At 42.4% G+C, this 27,437-nt stretch overlaps 1 protein-coding gene across 1 annotated transcript in view; it reads left to right on the forward strand.

The window, feature by feature from the left end:
* Positions 1-27,437, forward strand: part of LOC137625412 (clusterin-associated protein 1-like) — a 233,977-nt gene that overhangs the window by 18,044 nt on the left and 188,496 nt on the right. The window contains exons 3-5 of the mRNA XM_068356318.1: positions 2,468-2,664; positions 2,888-3,073; positions 11,369-11,458. Of these exons, the coding sequence (XP_068212419.1) occupies positions 2,468-2,664; positions 2,888-3,073; positions 11,369-11,458 (473 nt within the window). The remainder of the gene's footprint in view (positions 1-2,467; positions 2,665-2,887; positions 3,074-11,368; positions 11,459-27,437) is intronic.

A 27,437-nucleotide genomic window follows, 5' to 3' on the forward strand; every position in this document is an offset into this window, starting at 1 on the left:
CTGTAGATCTGTTCGCGACGTCCTTGAACTTCAGGCTGCTGCTGTATGTTCTTCAATCTTGAACCCTTAGGTTCTCTAGCAAGATACATTTCAACAACGGTGCAACAACATCAATGTTTAAGACTTTCCCCTGTTCTGTCTGATGAGAAGGGTGCTCAACAAGACTAGAGCCTCCAACAATCTATCCATGACTCTCATAGCTCTACTATGGACCTTTTGCAATTCCTAATGAAGATCTCGAGAGAAATTTCTCCACGACACGATCTACTCAAACAGCCACACGCGAACATCTTCTACAATGTAGTAGCTTTGCTTCGTCTTCACGCCTGGAGATATCCAGTATCTTGTCTCTCGGAGAGGCTCTTTGCAACAATTTGCGAGAAGGATGTCTGGATACCTGGGAAGATCCTTGGCATCAGTCTACCAGGTTAAGTGGGCTGTCATGTGTGGTTGGTGTCGTGGAAGGGGTATTTCTCCCCTTGATGCCACTATTCCAATAATAGTCTAGTTCTTTGTATACCTTCAGGAGGAAAAGTTCTTCTCAGTCTCAGCAGTGAAAGGCTACCAATCGGCCTTGGGTGTCGCCTTCAGACTGAAAGGAGTCGATATTTTCCCTTCTTTAGAGTTGTTTCTTCTCATATGAAGTTATGAGATTACTTGCCCCCAGTTGGAAGTTAGACCTCCTCCCTGGAACGTGGTTCACGTCCTTCAATCTCTGAAGGGTGCTTCCTACGAACCATTACGCCAGGCATCAGATCACCACCTCACTCTGAAGAGGGTGTTCCTGCACGCTTTGGCTTCAGGCAAGAGAGTTAGTGAACTTCATGGTCTATCCTACGACATCGCCCATTCAAGGGGAGGCGGGAGGTAACACTCTGCTTCATCCCTGAGTTCACTGCTAAGACTCAAAATCTGTTAGTAGCAAATCCTAGATTCGGGCCCTCCTGAACTGGAAATCTTCGTTCTGTAACATACGACTCTGACTAACTATTACATTGTCCAGTGATGAGTTTGAGATATCACTTTAAATGCGTAGCAGTAGCTCTCACCCCCGAGTGTCCGCACTCTTCGTTAGCACGGGGGAGGTCAGGAGAAGGGTCACGAAGAACACCATCTCTGCTTAGATTCGCAGGGTCATAGATCAGACATTAAATCCCGACCCTCCTCCTGCTTGTCGACCTACAGCTCATGATATTAGGGTCACCAGCATGTCCCTAGCGTTCAAGAGCAACTACTCTGTAACGCAAGTACTGCAATCGGGTGTGTGGAAGCATCAGATGACCTCCACCACCAACTACCTACAAGACGTAACCCACAGGAACATAGAGACGTTCTCCATTGGTCTTTTGTTGGCTGCACAATAAGTGGTTTGAAATGCTCAGCCTTCTTGATAGACAAGTAACAGATAGTTGAGGGCATAGGTTACCTGGAATTAGTCTGGGATGAATGTCTAAGAATGACTGTCTCTTTCTTTCATTTTCCCCTCTCTTGGGGAACAGCACCCATGGGTCCTTTGCAAGCTGGCCTCACCTATCTGCAGGTAATAAGCATTTATCTTCTGTAACCTGGTACAGTATAGAAATAATACTCGTTACGTCCCCCATACTCCCCGTGAGGTGGGTATGGGGTAACGTCTATGATTGATGCTAAAAATTCCTAATTATCCCAGAGAAATCTTACCTAGACATTCACATTGCTAGTATCACAAGCACAAAGGTTGCTCAGGCTGCTATCCCTGCATTGCACGAAGTTTTAGCCAGGTGTCAGGGTTTTCCTCAGTTACGTGCCAAGCCCATACGAGGAAGACCCCCGGATCAAAGGCGAAGCCAGTTCGTCTGGACTTCCACCCTCCTAGTGGGTGAGTCATCCCTATAAGTAGCTATTTATACAAATTGTCCCGTCATCACCTGTTCCCCCTAGAAAGTCCTGCCTGAAATCGAATGTGGTTTAAACACACTGGTGTGTGAGTGAATGGGGCTAGCTGCCAACCCCCACTACCCCTGCTAACTAGCAGGGGTAGTGAGTTAAAGTCTTTATCGCTAGTCTTCCAGCTTTGCCTAAATATAATCCCTATAAATAGCCACAGGTTTGTTTCATTAGGAAAAATACAAATTACTTTCAAATATGTAATTTTTTTTAGCTATACAGACCTGAGTCATTTATGCTAAAGTCCCACCTCATCCACCCCACAAGTTTTGTGCATGAGTACAGTGACTCAGCCTTGCAATAGCTTGTGAGCATTGCCCAGCCTTGGAGTTGCCTAGTAACCTATTTTATACAGTAGTTTCCAGTTAGTTACCTTGTTCTGGTCGTGGTAAATCGACATAGGAGTAAATCCATATAAATGATGCAGGTTTGTATAGCTAGGAAAATACAAATTGCATTAAAAATTTGTAGTATTTATTCCATAGGTTTTAATCTTGAATGTATATGTTCAAATTGTTATTAATTTAATTTTCTTTCCCAGATTTGATTGAACATACAAAGGTATTAGGATTCCACAGAGTAATATCAATGGAAAATTTTTCAACTCCAAACTTTCCTCTGGTTTCGGAAATTCTTATCTGGGCTATGAAAGTTGTGGATAGTGAGTACGAAGTCAGCAGTGTCATTGAATTTGAACCAGATCGTGTCTTGCTTATTCGCATGGCTGCTGTATTCTTTGTAAGTGATTTGTTGGGGAACGTTTTTTTAATCTATGGAAAATAAGCTGATGGCCAGGCCTTCTGTTAATGTCAAAGATTCTCAGTTTGAAAAGATTCCAAGATATGTTAATAAGAGCTCTGTACAATACAGTTATTTTTTGCATTTTGATTAAACTTTCAAATATTAGATTACTGTATTTGTAAGCTTACACAGTAGAAAACATTACAAGCTTTAATTACAGTATGAGAAGATGGGCATTAAAATGAATACAGTAAAGCTGTATGGAGCAGATAAATTAGCTGTTCGTGAGCTTTTGAAAGTTACCACCAGTCTCTACAAAGCCATCCAGACTGTCCTCCTTTCACCACCAAACAATGAAGATAGTTCTGAATTGGAGGAGAATTTAACTGTCAATCTGAGTGGAAAGGTATGTAGAATAACTCTCCAGGTAAACTGACTCTAAAGTAGATTTCTTTATTACTGTAATTAGCTTTATTATTGTGGTTTTATGCATGGCTACCTTTTTTAATTAAGTGATCTGTAAACAAATCTTCATCAAATGATTGGCTAAGAAATTTTGTGAAATTTCTATTTGTAGTAAGATTTGTTCCTACTTACAATACAAACCTTATTTGTTTAATTGGAATAGAACTTTAATGGAGCTGGAAAGCACCGCAAAACTTTTAACCTGTTGGAGCAACCTTTGAATTCGTCCCATGGTGCTGTATTGACGTACTTCCCTGCCTTTTTTTCTGAGAAACTTCCCTGCCTTTTTTTCTGAGAAACTTCCCTGCCTTTTTTTCTGAGAAACTTCCCTGCCTTTTTTTCTGAGAAACTTCCCTGCCTTTTTTTCTGAGAAACTTCCCTGCCTTTTTTTCTGAGAAACTTCCCTGCCTTTTTTTCTGAGAAACTTCCCTGCCTTTTTTTCTGAGAAACTTCCCTGCCTTTTTTTCTGAGAAACTTCCCTGCCTTTTTTTCTGAGAAACTTCCCTGCCTTTTTTTCTGAGAAACTTCCCTGCCTTTTTTTCTGAGAAACTTCCCTGCCTTTTTTTCTGAGAAACTTCCCTGCCTTTTTTTCTGAGAAACTTCCCTGCCTTTTTTTCTGAGAAACTTCCCTGCCTTTTTTTCTGAGAAACTTCCCTGCATCCACTTTCTAGTTGTTCAAGTTTTTTTTTTCTTTATAAACTTGTGCTGTTTGTTTATGTTGACTATTGTATTGGCAGACATGAGGATTTGCCCTGTCAAGCCCGGCCAGAATTTTGGCTGGTATATGAGTCAATTAGACATGGATTTCCATCAGCTCTAGTTTTTGCGGGGAGCATAACTGCTCCCAGTTATCCCCCTGTGACAAGTGTAGGAAGTGACCTCCACTTCAGTTGGTGGAGTCCTTGATGCAGAGGAAGACATCTTTAAGAGGGATTCATCGCTATTAAACTTGGCAACACCCATGCTAATGCTTTAGAAGCTCTTTAGCTCTTTCCCAATTTCAGGTTTGAAAGAAAGTCTCTCCTTTGACTTCCTCTGGGTCTGAGTCCTCCAGTGGAGTTCGTAAGGTAAAGGAAGACCCTTTCATGCACTCTGGGAGTGCTTTGAGTGAGTCAAGAGTATTGCCTTCCCCAGCAAAGTGAATACTTCCCTAACTCTCGCTCAAAGTACTCCCATTGCTGTGCCTACTAACGACGACTCTTGCAAGGACCTTGATCTTGGTAAGTTTTGACTTTCTGTAGGTATTGACAGTGCCCCATCAGAAAAGTTTTTTGAGGTGTCAGCTGCTGCTAGGACCCAGAAGTCTTCCCTTGCTGCACCTTCCTCTTCAATGTTCCACCTGCAGAGGAGAGACTTGATATGTTGCCTCTCAAGGTAACTTTGCATGTTGCAGCAGAGGAGCCTTCTATGTCTACCACAGGTAGATTGCCGCCAGTCCTGAAATGCTCGACATCAGTGAAGGGGGAACAAAAGCATGTGCGCTTGCTTTCCCCTATAACCTCACCTGTTCCTGCACCTTCTTTGTCTGCCATCCCTTCAGATGTGATGTCTGCCACCACAAGGAGGAAGAAGAAGAAGAAGAGGTCACCATAGCAGTAGATCGATCAGACTGAGTATCTTGCATGGTTTCATGAGAACAACAGTGCTGTAAAAAAACGACCTCTGGGAAGATGTATAGGTACCAGGTACAAGAGCTCACTCTTCTGGTACAGTCAGGCCTCCTTTGTGATATTTAGGTTACAGATAAAGGCACGAAAAGGGCATTTTCACGAATGAATACTGCACTATGGTGAGCTAACTCCTAACCTAAAAAGTCACTGCCCCTTGCTACGAGCAGGTGCCTGAGCTGATGATTAACATAGTAAATACTGCCTAATGTTGTTTTAATTTGGTTTCAACAACAGTTTATAATCATATGTACAGTGTACTGTACATTTACACATATGTACACTACCTACTGGAGTAAGGTCACACTACAGTATTGTGCTAAGGTAAAGTTTACAGAGTCATCATCTGTTCTGTATAACAAAAGTTGTTCCTATCCACTAATACTGTACTGTAACCTAATACTCACTGATACTGTAGTATACAGTATATTACTGTAATATATGAGCAGTAATATTACTACAGTAAAGCTTAACTGTACTTACTGTAAGTGTTCAGTGTTTTCGTTCAGGCGACTCGTATCCTACGCCGCTACTCTTGAAGTCTGACGCAACTTCTTATGTGTTGTCTCTTGCACAGTATGTTATCTATGCTTTCTTGAACAAAAATACAGCTTATTTTATAAGCAAAAAACATCAATATCTCAATAATAATTGTTTTTTAAATAAATAAACAATAACAGTGCAATCAATTACTTTTCAACAGCTGATATCTCTCTCTCTCTCTCTCTCTCTCTCTCTCTCTCTCTCTCTCTCTCTCTCTCATATTCGATTTCTTTTCGGAAGCATTATTGCATTCTAGAAAATTCCGATGATTTAGATAATCAGTTGGGCTTTGATAAAACATTTATGTACTTTTGTTTTAAATTTAGGGTGTATTTTGGGTGCCGTGATCAGATGAACAAAGATTATTGTGAACTGTATACTATTTCTTAAATTTTTGAAAACATCTGGAGCTGAAAATATCAGAAAGAGCAAGCCGAGGTAGATTAATAGTGCCAAAAACTATACCAGGAAAACTCAGGAAGGCGCACAGAACATTTTTCCACTACGCACCAGCATCGATAATGCAGCGACTATTTAATGCGTTCATCTAAGTAACATATCAGGAGTGAGCGTAGATGTGTTTAACAATAAGCTCGATAAATACCTAAGATACATCCCAGACCATCCATGACTGGAAGACGCAAAATACACCGGAAGATGCATTAGCAACTCTCTGGTGGATATACGAGGTGCCTCACACTGAGGGACCTGGGGAAACCCAAACATAGAATAAGGCTCTCTCTCTCTCTCTCTCTCTCTCTCTCTCTCTCTCTCTCTCTCTCTCTCTCTCTCTCTCTCTCTCTCTCTCTCTCTCTCTCTCTCTCATTTGCAAAGTTTCTATTGAATACTCACTGACGGGGCCTTAATAAATAAGTTCCTAAGCTTTATAATCAAGCACCACAGAGGTAAAAACTAAAATATTGTGCATCGGCAACATGAAAGAAACTCCGGTTAATGTTATGTGATTCAACTCACAGAACAAGTAAATAAAATATGAGAGAAGCATTTCAAATAAAAATATTGAAATTAGTAAGGTAATTGAAAAATAATAGAAAAAGTAATAATTGTTTCTTTTAGTAAATATGAAATATGTTTCGGTAGGATGCCTTAATGATAAGGGAGTTATTTGATCCGAAAATTGAGGTTGACGACGGACTTTGTAGGGTTAATCAGATGATTTGAATGTATACAACGCATGAGATTATAATTCTCTATGTTTTTAATTATAAATACGACACTAAAGTGTGAATATTACATGCATTATTATTGGATACAGATGAGTGAAACACCAGTTTAATCAAAATCCAGTTTATTTCAAATATAGCTGTAATTTTTTACCACAGTAAATGGATATATACTGCACAGAGAGAGAACAAGGACCAGCTAGGTGTAGAGATAGGTAGTGGCGCACAGCACTCCCAATGAAAAGGAGCGCGTGCTATTTGAAATTATCATCCAGCTTGAATTTTAATGCAATTTTTATGAGAATTTTTATTTAATAGGTATTACATTGTTCTTGACTGCAAAAAAACGAAACCACTAAGCAAGACCCTGCGATTAACGAGGGCTGAATGTATACCTCAGGGAGAAAAACTGTTTAGCCTTGCGGGTGAAAGACTACTGCTCAGCCTTGAGCCTTGACTTTAGACTGAATGGAGTTGACATTTCCTTCTTGATAGAATTGTCTTTATGGAATTTAGAGCTTATATGCTCCCAGTCAGTAGTTAGACCACCTCCTCCCTGGAACGTAGTTAAAGTACTGCACTCCTTGAAACGAGTCCCTTACGAACCACTGAGTCAAGTATCTGATAGTGACTTGACACTTCAGACAATTTTCCTTCTCACCCTTACCTCTGCCAAGAGGGTCAGTAAGATGCACAGTCTTTCTTAAGATATCACCTATTCAGTGTGATGGTGGCAGGTAACACTGCTTCATCCCTGAATTTATTGCTAAGATTCAGAGTTCAGCTGTAGTGGACTCTAGGTCTGTGACCTTCCAGATTTCAAGTTTTTGGAATGTAACTGAGAGCCCTGATGCACTATCTCAAGCTTACATGTAGAGCTTGCTCACAGATCAAGCATTTCCTTGTGAGCAGGAGCAGAGTAATGAGGAAAAGTTCAAGGAACATAATCCACCTATGGATTCTGGAAGTCATTGACCGTGCGTTAAGTCCTCACTCTCCTCAACAAGGTAGAAAATCCAGAGCTCATGATGTTACGGGCATTGGCATGTCTCTAGCGTTTAAAAGAAACTTCTATGTGACACAGGTACTTCAAGTGGGTGTTGGCCCATTACCTGCTGGACATAACCTACAGGAATCTGGATATGATTACTCTATGACCTGCGGTGGCTGCCAAACAAGTGGTTTAACTACCTTGGCTCCCTTACAGGACTAGTAGTAGTCAGTCTAGGGGGGATGTTACCTGGTATCAGTCTGAGATGAAGGGATAGAATTACTGTACAGTACTAATATTTTCTCCCCTCGTCTTCCCCTCTCTTTGGGCACAGCATCCAGAGGACTCTGCAAGCTGGCCCACCTCAAGTTGCAGGTAAGAAATATTTTTTCTTGTGTGGGATGGAATATGGCATATATTTTATGTCGCCAATCTCCCTGCTAGGGGGAGTTGGGCTTTGTCTAGGTTTAAGTTTGAAAGTGGTTAATATCACTCTTTACTCTTACCTAGTCAAGTCACCATGATTGTCCATGCCATCAAACTCAAGCTTTGCCAAACGAAGAGTTTATGAGGCATCAGGATACTTCTCCCATGGTTTTTTTTAGCTCAGAGCTTAACCCCAGGTCAACTTTCCAGCCAGTTGGAAAGTGGACTTCCACCCGCCTAAGGATGTCTCTCCATAGTAGAGAGTGAACGATTTGTATTTTTGTAGGAACAAATGATAAATTTGGAAGTGATTTGTATTTTTCCTAACTATACAAACCTGTGCTTGTTATTCATACTTGTCCCACCATCACCTATCCAGTAAAGAAGTCATGCCTGCAATCTAAAATGAGGGATTTCACTGGTTGAGTGGGAGAGTGGGGTGGCTGGTCTAACGTCTCCTGTCAAAACATTTAAATAGGTTTGCTGAAGGTAATCGTCTATTCCTTAGTTTGCAATCTGGTTTTTGTAAAGGCCTTGGAGCATGTGATGCCCTTCTTACAATCTCCAATGCTATACAGAAATCCCTTGATTGTGGTCAGGAAGTTCGTATGATTAGCCTTGATTTTAGTGCTGCCTTTGACCGTGTTAATCATGAGGCCCTTGTTTTCAAACTGAAACAGTTAGGAGTGGGTGGGTCATTTCTTAGCATTATTATTGATTTTTTAAGTAGTAGATCTCAAAGAGTTGTTGATGGGCACCATAGTGAGTATAGGAATGTGATATCTGGTGTTCCACAGGGTAGTGTTCTTGGCCCATTACTTTTCATACTTATATATATACACATGACATGTGATTTGGCCTAGAAAACAAGCTTGTTGCAAATGCAGATGATGCTACTCTGTTTGCATCAATTCCATCCCCTGAATGTAGATCTGGGGTTGCTGAATCTCTTTTAAGAGATCTAGCTGAAATTAGTGCATGGTACAAATTATGGGGTATGAAGTTGAATCCTAACAAAACTCAAAGTATGATTGTTAGTAGACCAAGGACAGTTGATCCTCAACATCCGGATCTCAGTATTGGTAATGGTTCTTTAACTTTGTATGACTTTTAAAATTTTAGGTATGATTCTCGACAGTAAATTTGCTTTTGAGAAACACATTAGGTCTGTGTCTTCTTCAGTTGCACAAAAAATTGGCTTATTGAGAAAGTCTTTCAAGATTTTTGGTGATAATCTACTCTGAAGAAATGTTTTAATAAACTTATTCTACCTTGTTTCGAGTATTGTTCTCCTGTCTGGTGTTCAGCTGCTGATTCTCATCTTAATTTATTGGACGGGAACTTATGGTCTATTAAATTTTTTATTCCTGATCTAGATATTAATCTTTGGCACCGTTGTTCAATTAGTTCATTATGCATGTTGCATCAGATTTTTCATAATTTTGACCATCCTTTACATTCAGATCTTCCTGGACAATTCCATCCTGTCCGTAATACTAGGCAGGCAGTTAATTCTAATATCCAGGCCTTCTCCATCATGAGGCTCAATACTACACAGTATTCTAGAAGTTTTATTCCAGCTGTGATCAAGTTGTGGAATGATCTTCCTAATCGAGTAGTTGAATCAGAACTTCAAAAGTTCAAAGTTGCAGCAAATGTTTTTATGTTGAACAGGCTGACATATATCTTTTTATAGTTTATATATGACATATCTATTCTGACGTTGTTACTGTTTGTAGAATGATTTATTGTTAATTTGTTGTCATCATTTATTTATTTCCTTATTTCCTTTCCTCACTGGGCTATTATTCCCTATTGGAGCCCTTGGGCTTATAGCATCTTGCTTTTCCAACTAGGGTTGTAGCTTGGCTAGTAATAATAATAATAATAATAATTCACTGAAAACAGCCATAGTAAAGATCTCAGGTTTGTATAAGTAGGGAAAATATGGATTACTTCCAAATTTGTCACGTTTCTTCACTGAATGTGTGCTGCATTGATTCCATCAACACCTTTATGACGAATCTGGAGAACATTGTCATTGTCGACAAAAGACTCGCGCACATTGGATATCTGTCTTGGTTTGGACTTGGACTTATTGCCAAATCCTGAAGAGGACAAATAAATTTGATAACCAGTTTGCACATAATAAAAATTAACAAAATTAGGACTTTAAGTAGATTACTGAAAAGTAACATGAACAGTGGAATGGATATCTTTAAGATTAAGCAAACAAAAGTTCATCTGAAATAATTTCCCACCATATTGGAAGCTATCTTGGATAGACTAGAGTTAGATTCTTTATTTTATTTAACCCTTTTACCCTCAAAGGACATACTGGTATGTTTCACAAAACTCATCCCTTTACTCCCATGGACGTACCGGTACGTCCTTGCAAAAAACTATTTGAATTTTTTTTTTTTTTGCATATTTTTGACAATTTTTTGAGAAACTTCAGGCATTTTCCAAAAGAATGAGACCAACCTGACCTCTCTATGATGAAAATTAAGGCTGTTAGAGCAATTAAAAAAAAATATACTGCAAAATGTGCTTGAAAAAAATAACCCCTGGGGGTTAAGGGTTGGAAATTTCCAAATAGCGTGGGGGTAAAAGGATTAAGCTAAATATTTTGAAAAGTATTTCTGCCTAGAGACTAAATAATTGACAGTAAAACACAATAATCTTTAAATCTATTGTGATTGATGTATTCTAGTGCCAGTTTAAGCCCTCTTGGATTCGACATACTGTACTGTACATTTACACCCCTTTCAGCTGGTCACATCTTGGTAGTTTCTCAATTTCTGTACTGTATATGTAATGCAAAAGAAAATAGCGAAAAAGAACGTTAGCATTATTTGGAAACTGGCAGGCTTTTTTTCATAGAATAACCTTCCTACTTAGCAACTCAACCAAGTGACATTTATTTGTTATTAAGTTTGTATTGAAGTATTGCCCACATCCTCCATTACAAGGAGTAGGATGGATGAAATGTATGCAAACCCATTTCTTATAAATGCCCATACATTCGGATACCATATCTAAGGGATATAGATTCTTCATTGACTGCCTACCAGTGACTGCCTAATACATGCTTTTTCTTCTTGTCAAGGTAGTTATGAGGTTAACAGGAGTCATGAGTCACAGGACCAAAGCACATTGACATTTTCAGGGTAGTTAAACCATTCAGTCTTGGTTGTAAGGCTCCCACCCTCCTGAGGATGAGTCCCCTATTAAAGGATGAAAGTTTGTATTACCATCTCATATATTCTATTGATTGAGTCCCTTCATAAAAACCTAATGCTGTTGAAATCCCATCTTCCAAGACCTTATATTAAAGGACTCAGGTTTTATAGTTGGGAAAAATGTAAATGCCAGAATCATTAAAAAAGAAAGGATGTCTAGTTTATCAAAGTTATCCGTTACAGGATTTAAGAGAGTTTCGAAAGCTTGCTTCCAGCATTGTGATGGATGCTGCATCCCTTCACGACAGTCTGAACAATGAAGTTGATGATAAGGTAGGTCTGAAGTACCATGATAAGTTTCATTATATATATGGTAATTAAACTTGAAATACTTCATCATATGCTGAAATCTTGATTATCTTAAATGTAAGTTTTGGTGTATGATGCATTTTTTGTGTAAATTTACACTACGACTGTACTTTAGAAATATTCAGTAATTTCCTAAAAAAGAAAATCAAATTTTATGTTTAATTATGACAGTATTATTTTAGTATTTTTAAGAAACGAGGATGTTTTAAATTTCTTGAGTACCTCCACTGTATTAGATACATCATAAAACTGTAGTTAGAGAGTATGTGACATACTGTTAATGCTTTGTAAGATAGTGCAGGTTAGATGTTAGGTTTATGCAAAGAAAGTTTATTATTATTTGTAATTTTTTAACTTCAAACTCTAAGTTCTTTTCTTTATTATGCAGGATTATCTTTTTTTTTTAATTCCTTACTTCTCTACCTTTGAATTATTGTAAATTATTATAGTCAATTAAACTTTTAATAAGGTAAACATACTATTACTGTTAGGCTCGCCACACCCGATGGTGGAGCAACCCTCTCTTTGATTTTGGCTGCAGTTCAGTACTGCATCCCTTTTCTATTGCCAGAGTATTTGTGTTTGTCTAAGTGTCTGATAATGACTCCATGCACAGACCCAGATGTAACTGCAGCCAGTATATGAGTAAGCTGCAGTGGATCCCCTTTGACTGTGTAGCTTCTGCAGAGTGCAGGAAAGTTTGCAGTCATCACCTTATGACGAGTATAGGACATGACCCCTCTGCAGTGGGTGTAGTTCTCAAAGAAGTCCAAGAAAGATTCTTTGGCAGTTGACTAGGATATTCCTAAACTGATGCCGAAGAAGCTCTATAGCTCCCTCTTCCTTTACTCATGTCTGAATCTGTTGTGTCTCCTTCGTGTTCTTCCGGGGCTGGGTTATCTGGAGGAATATGTTAGAAGAAGGGGGACCCCACCTGGTCCTCGGGCAGTGCTTTGAAAGAAACAGGTGTATAACCTTCCCTGAGCAAAGGTAATACCCTTGACCTCTCAAAGTACACCCATTACTGTGATGTTTGACTATGACCCCTGCAAGGATCGGAACCCGGGAATGTTATGGCCTTCCCTAGGTATTGATGGAGGGTTGCTGAGGAGCTTCTAGAACTGTTAGCTGTTTTCAAGAACCAGAATTCTTCCTTGTTGCGTCCTCCTCTCCGGCTATACCATCTTCAGAGGAGAGACATGATGTGGCACCCATCAGTGAGTCCTTGCCTGCTGCAGCAAATGATCTTTTTTCAATATTAAACTTACCCGATAATCATGTAGCTGTCAACTCCGTTGCCCGACAGAATTCTATGGAGGGATACGCCAGCTATCACAATACTAGAAGGGGGTGTACTTACCAGCGCCACCTGTGGCCAGGTACTCAAGTACTTCTTGTTGACACCTCCTCAATTATTCCTCTGTCGTGCTTCCGGCAAGACGTTCTGGGATACGCTTATGTTCTTGGAGTATTTTCACGACTTTGGTGAAGTATTTCTCTTTGATTTCGGCTGTCGCTTTACTGGAAACTTCTATTTTAGCTTAGTTAGCTTTTGGAATTAATTTGATTAATTTTGGTGACGAAGAGAGTATGAACTCTCGTTCACCTTTCAATGGCCGACCCTTCCCTTAGACGGAAGTGTTGGTGTCTAAGAGAGTATAGACTCTCTTTCTTAATTTTGCTTAACAAAAGTTATAGATTTATTTTATATCTCTCCGCCTCTTATAGGCCTCTTCGATTAACTTCCTTTTATTATAAACTTATTAAAATTAATTTTTATATTTGTTTATATTCGACCTTCCTAATAGTAGGCGGTCTTTTCTTGGTACCGAAGTTAATTATCGTGAGTCCGTCATTTCGGTTTTACCTGTTAACATATTATGCTATTTTAAGGTCTTTGAAAGAATTTCTTTGATAGTCTCGTACTTTTTCAAAGTTGAACTAACGTTTTGTTTGTCTCGGCAGTTGTTGACGTTCAGAACGTTTCAACTTGCACTCTATCGTTACGATAGAGAAAGAATGTTCACGGTTTCACATTGCAGTAAGAGTAACCGTGTCTAGCGTTTTGTTCATTCTTTCTTAACTTAATGGTTTTGATCCTAATAAGGAACTTTTGGGAAATATTTCAGTTTTTTCCTTTAACAATAATATGTTTTAACGATATATATGATTGGGCTCTTCTCTCAGGTTCTAAGTCAAGAGAGAGAGAGAGAGAGAGAGAGATAGAGACGGAGGGAGAAAGAGGATAAACGTTTCCCTCAAGCCTGCCAGGCGTACGAGTAACGTCGTTATCGTTTTGCTCTTATCCCTAGTCTCTTTAGGGGAAGAAACTAAACGTTTCTAGAGTGATCTAGTGTTTAGTCTCTTTCCAGCCACTGAATTTTCTTTCATTAGATTTTTCTGTTACATTGTAATTCTGTTTTCGCAATTACTAACTTTTGAGAAGGATAGAATTGCGTGTTTCAAGTACAAACCACTTAAAGTTTCGAGTTCAGTGAAATAAGTGCAAACAGAAATCAAAGTGATAAGTGATTGATGTCAGTGTTATACGTGAGGGTACTTTTGTGCGCGCCAGTCGTCCTCCCAGTCCGGGACCTCTTGCAAGCTCCCAAGCCCAGGGGAGAAGCAATGTCGAAGGGCAAAAGGGTTCGGCAGGCCTTGATCGGCGCACAGAAGTATCCTCGGTGGTTGTGGGCGTGTCTTACCGAGACCGTCACTCCCACCCGCAGACGATTGAGCCCTTATTTTGCTCGTCTGCAGAAGAGATTTAGAGGAGAAAATAAGGCAGAGTAACGCTGGTCTCAGGTCTCTAGACCTCTTAAACGTAAAGTCCAGACCTATGCCAGACGTACGAAGTAAAGTTCAACAACCCGGATGCAGTCATTGGGTTAGCTCTGACTCTCCTCAGTCATCATTTTGTCGGGCTGAGAGTGCGCCTACACTCCCCCCCGCCTATGCTCGCTCCGCCTGATCGCAGTACCACCTGCCAGGCGTACGATGTTGTGGACTCTACTACAGTCCATGCAGCACAGCTTTCGGACCTGATGCGTGAGTGTCGTGCTGAGAGTGTTGCACCTCCTCCTCCTCCTGCACCGGTGGTGCACCAACCGCCTGCACCCGTTCAGCCTGTGCTGCACCCGCCTGCACCGGTGGTGCACCAACCGGCTGCACCCGTTCAGCCTGTGCTGCACCCGCCTGCACTCGCTGCACCCAGTCGCAACACCATCTGCCAGGCGTACGATGTTGTGGACTCTACTACAGTCCATGCAAGCACAGCTTTCGGACCTGTTGCGTGAGTATCGGGCTGAGAGTGTTGCACCTCCACCTGCACCCTTTCAGCCTGTGCTCAACCCGCCTGCACTCGCTGCACCCAGTCGCAGCACCATCTGCCAGGCGTACGATGTTGTGGACTCTACTACAGTCCATGCAAGCACAGCTTTCGGACCTGTTGCGTGAATGTCGGGCTGAGAGTGTTGCACCTCCACCTGCACCCGGTCAGCCTGTGCTCAACCCGCCTGCACTCGCTGCACCCAGTCGCAGCACCTTCTGCCAGGCGTACGATGTTGAACCTCTTTCTGTGTTCGCTGTTCCCAGTGTTGTTCAGCCTCAGCCTTCTTTAAGGCAACCTTCGGTTTGGGATCAGGAGGATTACTCCACTCTTCCTCCTCCTCCCCTGGCTGCTCCACCGGTGGTGCAACTCTCGGTGGAAGTACAACCTCTTCCACCTGTGAGTCAGTCTCCTCAGCTGCTGCACCGAGCTCAACCCGTGCACCCTGTTCCTGCACCTCAGACACCTCTGCTTGCGGGAACTTTACCTTGTTCTGCGCAACCTCGGTCTCTTCACGCTCCACTCATTCCACAGGAACAGGAACTTTCTGCACCTTCCACTGTTGTTGTTCCAGCTCGTTCTGACTCTGCTGTTCAGCATACCTTACCTCCATTTTCAAACCATGGCAAAAATATGAATCATGAGTTATGAATGTAAGGTAAACATTATGTTGATTTTTAAACCCCATGCAAGCATGCATAAAGCACTCTAGCACTGGTCATGGAATTTCTAAGAATGTTAAACGCCATGCACACGCTCTGCTTTCCTTACAGCAGGCTCTGCTTACTACATGCTCAGCATTCAGCATGCTCTGCATTCAGCATGCTCTGCATACAACATGCTCTGCATACAGCATGCTCTGCATTCAGCATGCTCTGCATACAACATGCTCTACATACAGCATGCTCTGCATACAGCATACTCTGCATTCATCATGCTCTGCATACCTTACCGCATGCTTCTCAACATATCTTGGGTTGTTGCCAACTCACTAGACTGTCAAGCAGTTTCATAACGTTGCCTTCTAGTCTGCTGCTTTTACACCAGTGAACCCTCACTCAGAGAACTTAGCTTTTCTAGGATAAGGTCCCTGTAGATGAGAAAGTTCTTTTCTCCCTCCTTCTGATATTCCCTTGAGGACTCTGTCATTTGGAGGGAGCCTTTAGCTGCATAACCTCTTATGGACTTTTATTTAAGCATTACATGCTTACAGGGAAGGTAATGGTTCCACTTCAGCCGCTAATCCCGTCTGTTACCACACCTGCTCCCATAGACCTTGAGCTGTGTTGCATGACATGCAGTCCAAGCTTAGTCCTTGTTAGAGGATTTTTTGTTTACGGAGTCAATGTGTCACGGGGAAGACGTTCAACAACCAACAGAAGGGACTTGTTGTGACGCAGTGCGGCAACCTCAGCAACCCGTTAAGGAGTTGTCTGTACGACCCAGATAGTCTAGACAGATTCGGGTTGTCACTGTACTTCCTCGCTTGCCCATGATTGACAGTTTACAGACTGTGCAGCAGTATCATGATCTTGTGTCCGGCTCCGTCAGACGACTGGCTTTTAAGAGCTCCCACAAGTCGTCGCTGTCTGGAGATTTTCAAATGGACTATGGATCTGACCAAGGAACTGGGCCTCCTGGTCAATTTTGAGGAGTCTCAGCTCGTTCCATCCCAGACCATTGTTTCCTTGGGTATGGATCTTCAGAGTCGAGCTTTTCGGACTTGTCCGTCGGCCCCAAGGATCTTCCAAGCCCTAGAATGCATCCAGAGCATGCTGAGAAGGAACCGATGCTTAGTCAGGCAGGGGATGAGTCTAACAGGGACACTTTCATCGCTGGCCCTGTTCATCGAGTTAGGGAGACTCCACCTCCGCCCCCTTCAGTATCATCTAGCTGCTCACTGGATAAAGGACTTGACGCTAGAGACGGGCTCAGTTCCTGTTTCCGAAGAGATGAGGTCTACTCTAACGTGGTGGAAGAACAGCATTCTTCTCAAGGAAGGTCTACCTTTGGCTGTTCAGACCCCCGACCACCGTCTCTTCTCGGACGCATCGGACACGGGCTGGGGTGCGACACTGGACGGACAGGAATGCTCGGGAACATGGAATCAGGAGCAAAGGACACTTCACATCTATTGCAAGGAGTTGTTGGCAGTTCATCTGGCCTTGATAAACTTCAAGTCCCTCCAGCTTGACAAGGTGGTGGAGGTGAACTCCGACTACACCACAGCCTTGGCTTACATCTCCAAGCAGAGAGGGACTCATTCGAGGAAGTTGTTCAAGTTCGCAAGGGACCTCCTCATTTGGTCAAAGATCGAAAGCTCACGCTGGTAACGAGGCTCATTCAGGGCGATATGAATGTCATGGCAGATCGCCTCAGCCGTAAGGGTCAGGCCTTCCCCACAGACTGGACCCTTCACAAGAATGTTTGCAGCAGACTTTGGGCCCTGTGGGGTCAGCCAACCATAGTTCTATTCGCTACCTCGATGACCAAGAAGCTCCTCTTGTATTGTTCTCCGATTCCAGACCCAGCAGCAGTTCGCGTGGATGCCTTTCTGCTGGATTGGTCCCATCTCAACCTGTATGCATTCCCGCCGTTCAAGATTGTCAACAGGGTACTTCAGAAGTTCGCCTCTCACAAAGGGACACGGTTGACGTTGGTTGCTCCCCTCTGACCCGCGAGAGAAGGGTTCACCGAGGTACTGCAATGACTGGTCGACGTTCCCAGGACTCTTCCTCCTAGAGTGGACCTTCTGCGTCAACCTCACGTAAAGAAGGTACACCCAAACCTCCACGCTCTTCGTCTGACTGCCTTCAGACTATCGAAAGTCTCTCAAGAACTAGAGACTTTTCGAAGGAGGCAGCCAGAACGATTGCCAGAGCAAGGACGACATCCACTCTCAGAGTCTATCAGTCTTAATGGGAAGTCTTCCGAAGCTGGTGCAAGGCCAATGCAGTTTTCCTCAACCAGTACCACTGTAACCCAGATTGCTGACTTCCTGTTACATCTAAGGAACGTAAAATCCCTATCAGCTCCTACGATCAAGGGTTACAGAAGTATGTTGGCAGCGGTTTTCCGCCACAGAGGCTTGGATCTTTCCTCCAACAAAGATCTACAGGACCTCCTTAGGTCTGTTGAGACCTCAAAGGAACGTCGGTTGTCCACTCCAGGCTGGAATCTAGACGTGGTCCTAAGGTTCCTAATGTCATCAGGATTTGAACCGTTCCAATCAGCCTCTTTTAAGGACCTCACATTAGAAACTCTTTTCCTCGTGTGCTTAGCAACAGGTAAAAGAGTAAGTGAGATCCACGCCTTCAGCAGGAACATAGGTTTCACATCTGAAACGGCTACATGTTCCTTGCGGCTCGGTTTTTTTGGCTAAAACGAGCTTCCTTCCCGTCCTTACCCTAAGTCGTTCGAGATCCCAAGCCTGTCCAACATGGTGGGGAACGAACTAGAGAGAGTACTTTGCCCTGTTAGAGCTCTTAAGTACTATCTAAGAAGGTCAAAACCATTACGAGGACAATCAGAAGCCTTATGGTGTGCTATCAAGAAGCCTTCTCTACCAATGTCTAAGAACTCAGTTTCTTACTACATCAGGCTTCTGATTAGAGAAGCAAATTCTCATCTGAAGGAAGAAGACCTTGCTTTGCTGAAGGTAAGGACACATGAAGTGAGAGCTGTGGCTACTTCAGTGGCCTTCAAACAAAACCGTTCTCTGCAGAGTGTTATGGATGCAACCTATTGGAGAAGCAAGTCAGTGTTCGCATCATTCTATCTCAAAGATGTCCAGTCTCTTTACGAGTACTGCTACACCCTGGGTCCATTCGTAGCAACGAATGCAGTAGTAGGCGAGGGCTCAGCCACTACATTCCCATAATTCCATAACTTTTTAACCTTTCTCTTGAATACTTTTTATGGGTTGTTCGGTCGGCTAAGAAGCCTTCCACATCCTTGTTGATTTGGCGGGTGGTCAATTCTTTCTTGAGAAGCGCCGAGGTTAAAGGTTGTGATGAGGTCCTTTAGTATGGGTTGCAGCCCTGTATACTTTAGCACCTTTGGGTTGATTCAGCCTCCAAGAGGAACGCTGCGCTCAGTAAGGAAGACGAACTTAAAAAAGAGACAGAGTAACGGTTCAATTCGACTTCCTTACCAGGTACTTATTATTTCATTGTTATTTGAGATAACTGTTATATGAAATATGGGATACTTAGCTATCCTTTAATCTTGTACACTGGTTTTCACCCACCCCCCTGGGTGTGAATCAGCTACATGATTATCGGGTAAGTTTAATATTGAAAAATGTTATTTTCATTAGTAAAATAAATTTTTGAATATACTTACCCGATAATCATGATTTAATTGACCCTCCCTTCCTCCCCATAGAGAACCAGTGGGACCGAGGAATAATTGAGGAGGTGTCAACAAGAAGTACTTGAGTACCTGGCCACAGGTGGCGCTGGTAAGTACACCCCCTTCTAGTATTGTGATAGCTGGCGTATCCCTCCATAGAATTCTGTCGGGCAACGGAGTTGACAGCTACATGATTATCGGGTAAGTATATTCAAAAATTTATTTTACTAATGAAAATAACATGTTTCTTTGCCTGTCACAACTGTCTCTCCTCCAGCCTAGAAATCATCAATGTTAATGAAGCTTGGTAGAAGGAAAATGAAGTATACACGCTTGCCTTCCTCTACCACCTTCCCTGTTGCTGAGACATCCTCTCCTGTTGCCGAGTGTTCAAATGTGATGCTTGCCACCCTGAAGAAAAGGAAGAAGTCACTATAGCTAATGAAATTAGTGGTGTTGTTTCATGGGACATGGACCAATCTCTCACATCATTTTGTCTTGGGACCTCACACAAGCACTGCTAGTTGGGATGTTGGCTGCCACCCTTGTTCCCCTCCATCTCGTGGATTTTCGAGTGACACTTCAAGAATGACAACGAAGATGACTGTCCCAAAGAGATCTTCAAGAGGTGAAGAAGAACGCTCTCCATTTGGTTATTCTCCTCTCACATGAGCTTCATGAGCACAATTTTGATGCACATGATCAACAGGCATCAGATTTCCACACCTTGGTCTTTACATCAGGTCTCCATGCGTACTGTCACCATGTGATTGATCACAAAGTGCTTGGTCGTAGAGGCAGTATGGCACTAAATGTTCTGAAACCGAATGACAGTACAACACACTCTTCTTCGTCTAGAAATCTGGATTCAAAGGATTTATGAGATATCTCTTTGGGGCATGACCATTTTTTTTTTCCAGAAATTCTCCATGTCAAGATCGGCCTTCACGCCATGATCTTCCAAAATGTCATTGCGATAGGGGTCCAGAGGTTCCAAGGACACACTCAGTCCTTTGGAACACCAAGAGTCTTCTTCACGCTTGTGAGAAGTCCATTGGAGTCCAAAGGGATGTGCCCTCGAGCCGTTTAATGCCACAATCTCCTTGCTGCTCCTTAGAAATCAAGGCACCTAGTGCATCTTCAGCCTTAGAGGGGAAAAGAGTCAGGGCAACTCTGCCTCCGAATGGGAGTCCAAGCAAATACCATGAGTTCCACCTTCCTCAGCGGATTACCACACTGGTTTCATTCTGTGATCAGTCCGAGAATACTCAAAATGGAAGAGTAAAACATTGAAGGTTTGTGTTGTGTTCCCCTTATGACACCTAACTTATGTTCAGTACCAGCAGAGACAGAGAATCCCACGACAGTCTATCTTCATCAAGGTCCTTGCCTTCACCAAGGACTTCAATGACCTTTGGGAAGCTTCTATGGAACATATCAAAAGTGGGATAGCTGCCAATGAATGATGCTTCAAGGTTTGAGTCTCCCCCTTTAGGTTGCCAGTTTCGTTCTTGCTCATTTGGAGTTTGAGAGAGAGAGTTCTCAGATTGCTGGTCTGAAAAATTCCCTTTGCTGGAGTTGCTCGATCAATTTCCTGTCTCCAGCCTTCTCTCGACAACACAGGTTCTACGTGCCAAAAGAAGCAGATCCTTCGTCTCTTCATTTCGACCCAGCTGGAGTAGCTCTGATAGCATGGACCCCAGTGGAGAGATTCGATTGTGAGGGCGCCTCATTCTCGGTCTCTGAGTCTGCTGGCCTGGAAGCTGCTTCCAAGTTACATCCTGAATCAACCACTACTCATGAGCGGTCATGTATTTCACTTCATCTTAGCGTTTGTCAAATCTCGAGACAAAGAAATACATGACCTGATTCTGTCATCTGTGAAGGAGGTGACTTTCATGGCTCATTAGTTGGCAAATTAGATCCTCAAGAGTAGGGATGCAGTGGCCTCCCAATTCACCAGTCAGGTGGGACAAGAAACAGCACTTGCCCTGAGGAATGTATCAATACTTGCGGATGAACGTCGATACCATTGGCCAGAAATAGAAAAAGGCAAGTCATGACTCTTATCTGCTTATATGAGAGTTCCTTTAATACAACCCCTGAAGTCAGCGCTGAAGAAGCCGCAGTGCCACCTAGATCTCAGTATGCAACTCCAGCCCCTCCTACCTTGAAAAAAGTTGGGGACAATTGCTTCCTTTTCCCCCTAACCCAGCTGTGTCAGAAAGAAAGGAAGGGGACACTGAGACCTTATGACGAGTATAGGGGATGGCCTCCTCTGCAGTGGGTGTAGCTCTCCAAGAAGTCTGAGAGAGATTCTTTGGCATCTGACTTGGATATGCCTAAGCTGATGCTGAAGAAGCTCTATAGCTCCTTCCCTTTTTCCCGTTTGAAGCCTGTTATGTCTCCTTTGTGTTCCTCTGTGGCTGGGTCATCTGGAGGAATACATTAGAAGAACAGAGACCACACCATGCCCCCTGGGAGTGCTTTGAAAGAAATAGGTTTATCACCTTCCTTGAGCAAAGGTAATACCCTCGACCTCTCTCAAAGTATACCTATTGCTGTGATGTCAGACTATACCCTTGCTAGGATCTAGACCTGGGATAGTTTTGGCTATCCTTAGGTATTGATGGTGGGGTGTTGATAATCTTTTAGACTTGTTAGCTGTTTCTAAGACCCAGAAGTCTTTCCTTGCTGTTCCCTCCTCTTTGGCTATATCATATGCAGAGGAGTGACGTTATAGTGGTTTGCGGACTGTGGCTAGATGTAGCACGCAGACTGCCTAGTGTCCGAATGCCAACCACATTCCAACGTTCACTACACAAAAATATTAAACGGAGGAATACCCAGAAATCTGGGCAAAATAGTAAACAATCAAGGATGAACTGAGCGCTGGGCACCACCCCTTGATTTTGTACTGGGCAAGGGGTCCCAGCTAGAACTGTAATTGCTTAATATTATTCTAGAGGTATGCTGTGTCATGTATTACTGGCATGAATGGAGTCCAATATAGATAGTGGCAGCTATATTTCAAGTTATTTGAACATTACATACTTTAGGAGAGGAAAAAATATTTAAAAAGAAAAAACAAAAACAAAACAGGCTGGAATAGGGAATATCTTGGGTGAGGAAGTGTATTTGAACATTCATACATTAGGAGAGGAAAAAGTAATATTTAAAAAAAAAAAAAACATCAGGCTGGAACAGGGAATATTTTTGGTGAGGAAGTGTATTGAAAGAGGATTATAAAAAAAAACATTTAATAAGAAAAATGAATAAAATAACTAGATTAACAATTCCCAATAATACAGGACAATTTCAATTTGCATAAATAGATTTATATGGAAAGAAAAAAACTTCACTTCAGTCCCACAATAACTAGTTTAGAAAATGATAGGAATCCCCCCCCCCCAAAGAAAAATGCTCACACATTGGACACACGCATAACCATTTAACACGCTATACTTGTGAGCAAAGAATATTTAAAGATGATAACCTACATTATTTGAAAATGCAAGCCTCTGGGCAGTATTAAAATGCAGTTACAACCAGTTATCCTATAATAGAATAAACAATGCAGATGATTCTGAATGCAGCTTTTAACAGGGCTGCGGGCCAAAGAAGCCTGAGCATCTGTTGACTTGAAAGCTGTTAGTACTCAAATTTCAAAACTCATCCGAGGAATTATTTGTATCTTCTCTGTAGGCTTCTTCTTTATCCTGAGCTTGTTATTCTGTAATTAACGAATTTACAGTACTATTCTGCAATATGTTACTAAGAAGGGACAAAATTGGTGGCTTCTTGGTGTCTTGGAATAGGGGGCCAGAAGTCGAAGTCAAATGGTGAATGCAAAATTGTTCTGGGACTGTTTCAATCAGAAAGGATAACACTCCACAATGGGCTATTTTCTATCCCTATCAAGTGAACGTGATGTGGCACCCATCGACAGGTCCTTGCCTGCTACAGTGGACGATCCTGTTTCTTTGCACGCCACTGCTGTGTCACCTCCAGCCTAGAAATCCTCAACGTTGATGAAACTTGGTAATAGGAAAATGAAGCATACACGCTTGCCTTCCTTTATCACCACCCATTTTGCTATGATTTCTTCCTCTCCTGTTGCTAAGTGTTCAGATGCTGTGCTTGCCGCCCCGAGCAGAAAGAAGAAGTCACCATGGCTAATTAAATTAGTAGTCTCAAGTTTAAAGAGACATGGACCAATCTCTCCCATCATTTGTATAGGAGAAGCTGGGCTTTACCAAAAACCAAGCCAGCCCAGGAAAGTATTTCGGTACAAGGTACACAAGTTCATGCTCCTGAAACTAGTGCTCAGTCTCGTGTAGAACCCTACATGAGCACTGCTAGTCGGGATGTTGACTGCCACCCTCGTTCTTCTGGTTATTCAAGTGACACTTTAATTATGACAACGAAAAGGACTGTTCCGAAGAGATCTAGAGGTGAAGAAGAAACCTCTGATCATTCTGCTCGCAAAGCCGAGCGATGAGAGCTTCCTTCGTGCCTGCACAAGAAGGTAGTTCACCGTTCCTTTTGTCACTGTCCTGATGCTGCCCTTCTTGGAGGACTAGGCCTACTAAGGACTTGTGAAGACCTTCTCTCCATGAGGATCTTCCTAGCTGTTGTGTGAGGCTTCGTCCTTCAGAAGGTAATTTTCTGGAGCTTTTCTGTTCCTCAGAGCATACTCTCAAGGTTGCTAGTCTTCCTTGTTTGATCTTTCCTTTACAGGGGAAGATATTTGACCCCCCCCCCCCCCGGGGCATTCTTCATCCTGATCTTCAGAGATCTTCTAGATCCAGCAAACAACTTCGAAGACGTTTTTCAGCTACAGTTCAGTTGTCCTTTAAATCCATCCTCTCCGGAGGAGGATATCTGTCACCTTTGCCGTCCTTTATCCTGACCTGTATGGAACTTCTAGACCTGCGTACTCTTCGAGGACCTTTTCACCAGGCCACGCCCTTCAGGAGGTTCTCCAGAGCGTTGATCCTCGGAGTATGCTCAAAAGGTTGCGTGTGTACCTTGTCCTGATCCGTCCTCGTCGGAGGAAGGTCACTGATGCCTTTGGTATCCTTCATTCTGAGCTTCATGAAACTTCTATATCTGTTTTGACGTATGAGGATCTTCTCTTCAGGCATCATTCTTCAGGAGGTCGTCCTCCAGAACACTCTTGCTCTTCGGAGCGTGCTTACAAGGTTGCTTGTCAACATTTTCCCGAACCTTCCTCGTTGGAGGAGGACCATTGACGCCTCTGGGTTCCTTTTATGGGGAGGCTGTGAGGCCCAGTCTTCCTTCGGTTTCTTCCAAGGAGTTTTACTTCCAGGTGCCTTCCCGAGAGAAGCGCTCTTCATTCCCTACTTCTCCAGGCCATCTTGGTTTTTCCAGTCTTGCCTACAGCCTTTGTTTTTGAAGTAGCCTATGCTGTCTCCAATCTACCCTCGCCACCATTGTAGGAGTTTTCCGAAAGAATATTGCTATTCTAGGCACACTCATAGGATGTTCTTCACCAGTGTCATGCTCCTCTTCCTGAAGCACATTTTCTGGCCTCCCAGACCTAGATGCTTGTTTCCCAGATGCACTCCTGTCCTAGTACAGTAGTTACAGCAGTCTCATCCTTCCAGACGCACATTCCAGTTATGCTCCTGTCCAAGAAGTACTTTAAGCATTATTGCCATTCCAGGTGCATGTCTCGTAAATGTGCTCCTCTTAGTTCTCTACCAAGCCTCACTAGATGACCCTCATTAGCAGCCCCGCGGCTCCAGTTGTATAGCACCAAACGCAAATTTGCCTACCTTCACATCTCCCGGAGATACATAATTTTCTAGACATGCGACTCCAAATGCGTTACTTCTGGAAGCTCTTTCAACCCTTCTTGTGCAATGACGCATTTCAAGACGTGCCTCTTAGGCAGACTTTTAGTAGCTCCTCGACGGATCTCCTCGCTGGATGCACTGCAACTAGCATAGCATTATCACCTAGTCCTCTCCTTGTGTTAGTGAAGTTTGCTTAGTGAGGAAGATGTGAGAGTACACTTTGCAGATGGGACAATGAAACGAACTTATCTGCCTGAATTTAGTCTTCCTCCTCCGAGAGTTCCTGGACGTTAAGAAGAGCTCTTCTTGGATTAGAGGGAGAGACAACAAAACTTCTTTATCCTCCGGCTGATCGGAGAACAGTTCCTGAGCCTGGTTCCTCTTGTTCTAGAGATTATAACAAATGATATCGGTGTCAAAGACTAACTATGTCAGGATTCCAGAGAATTCTAAATCAATCAATCCATCTTGTTCGAGAGAAATTTTTCAACCCTTCTAGTCTCAGTGAGAGAGCTCATATCACAGAAGAATTTATCTCCTAGATGTAAAAGGGAGCTAGTGAGGGTTGAAGAGTTCATAAAACTGTAGTTGAAAATTGAATATCAAGAAAGGTTGAAAATGGCATATGACAAAGTAAAAGTAAGAGAAACTGGTAATTTAGAGGAGGAGTGGAAGTTAGTAAAAAAAAATTTTGTTGGGATTGCAAGTGATGTGTGACAAGAAGTTTGTTGGAGGCAGCATGAGGAAGGGCAGTGAATGGTGGAATGAAGGAGTGAAGGTAACATTGGAAGAGAAAAAGAGAGAATTTGAAGAATGGCTGCTGAGTAATAGTGTTGAGAAGTATGAAAGATGTAGAGAGAAAAATGTCTGAAGTAAAGTGCAAGATAACTGAGGCAAAGAGGGTGGCTGACCTGAGGTGGGGTCAGGATTGGGTCGTTCATATGTAGAGAATAAGAAGAAGTTTTGGAAAGAAGTGAAGAGAGTAAGGAAGGCTGGCTCAAAAATTGAAGAGACATTGAAATATGGAAATGGAAGGTTGTTAAAAGGAGAGGAGGCAAGGAAAAGATGGGCGGAATATTTTGAAAGTTTACTGAATGTTGAGGATAATAGGGAGGCAGATATAATTGCTGTTGCAGGTGTTGAGGTGCCAGTGATGGGAGATGAGAATGAGAAAGAGATTACAATAGAGGAAGTGAGGAAAGCACTAGATGAAATGAGAGTAGGAAAAGCACCTGGTATGGATGGTGTGAGAGGTGAGATGTTGAAGGAAGGGGGTGTGACTGTACAGTAGGGTCCCAAATTATGCGAGAATTTGGTCGATGAATGACCTCTTGTAAATGGAAAATCTCATATTTTTGAAACACAGCTAACAGAAATGATTCTATTGGGGCCATGGCGACCAGCAACTTGCCTATTCAAACGTGTATTACTACCCATTTCCAAATACTTTCTATGTACTATATTGCATCTTTTTTATAATGTCAAATTGTTCTTGTATATCAAAATAAAGGCGATTTTATATCATCCGTTTCCTAAACACGCCAAAAAGCACAATAAAAACGTCAACCAATGTTTTGTTTACGTTTATCTCTGATCATAACGAAGAAACAGATGCATTTACACATCTGTGTATTGGTTAGTTTTTGCATCGACAGCAATCTTACCAAGTATTGATTTATATGTTGATTTTGCTATTACCAATGTTCTACTTAATTTTCTAAGAACTTCCAAATAAATGAAATGATGCCATTCGAGAGGAGAGAGGAGGAGAGAGAGAGAGAGAGAGAGAGAGAGAGAGAGAGAGAGAGAGAGAGAGAGAGAGAGAGAGAGAGAGAGAGTGGTCTTGCCTTATTGCCTTATTTTTGTTTGGGTTCCCCCAGGTCCCTCAGTGTGAGGCACCTCGTATATCCACCAGAGAGTTGCTAATACATCTTCCGGTGTATTTTGCATCTTCCAGTCTTGGATGGTCTGGGATGCATCTTAGGTATTTATCGAGCTGATTTTTAAACACATCTACGCTCACTTCCTGATATGTTTCTTAGATGAGCTGGCAGCACATTAAATAGTCGCTGCATTATCGATGCTGGTGCGTAGTGGATTAATGTCCTGTGCGCCTTTCTCAGTTTACCTGGAATGCTTTTTGGCACTATTAATCTACCTCGGCTTGCTCTTTCTGATACTTTAAGCTCCATGATGTTTTCAGCAATTCCTTCTATTTGCTTCCATGCTTGTATTATCATGTAGCGTTCTCTTCTCCTTTCTAGACTGTATAGTTTTAAAAATTGCAGTCTTTCCCAGTAGTCAAGGTCCTTAAGGGGACCGTCCGCCATGTCCGCCCATTTTTTTTCCTAATGATCCAAATTACACAATTTCTATATATGTTTTAGACACATATAATACCTTCATCATATAAAAATTTCAAGTCATTTGATCAAAAACT

Source organism: Palaemon carinicauda, chromosome 32, assembly GCF_036898095.1.
Source record: "Palaemon carinicauda isolate YSFRI2023 chromosome 32, ASM3689809v2, whole genome shotgun sequence".
In the NCBI taxonomy this organism is placed as follows: domain Eukaryota; kingdom Metazoa; phylum Arthropoda; class Malacostraca; order Decapoda; family Palaemonidae; genus Palaemon; species Palaemon carinicauda.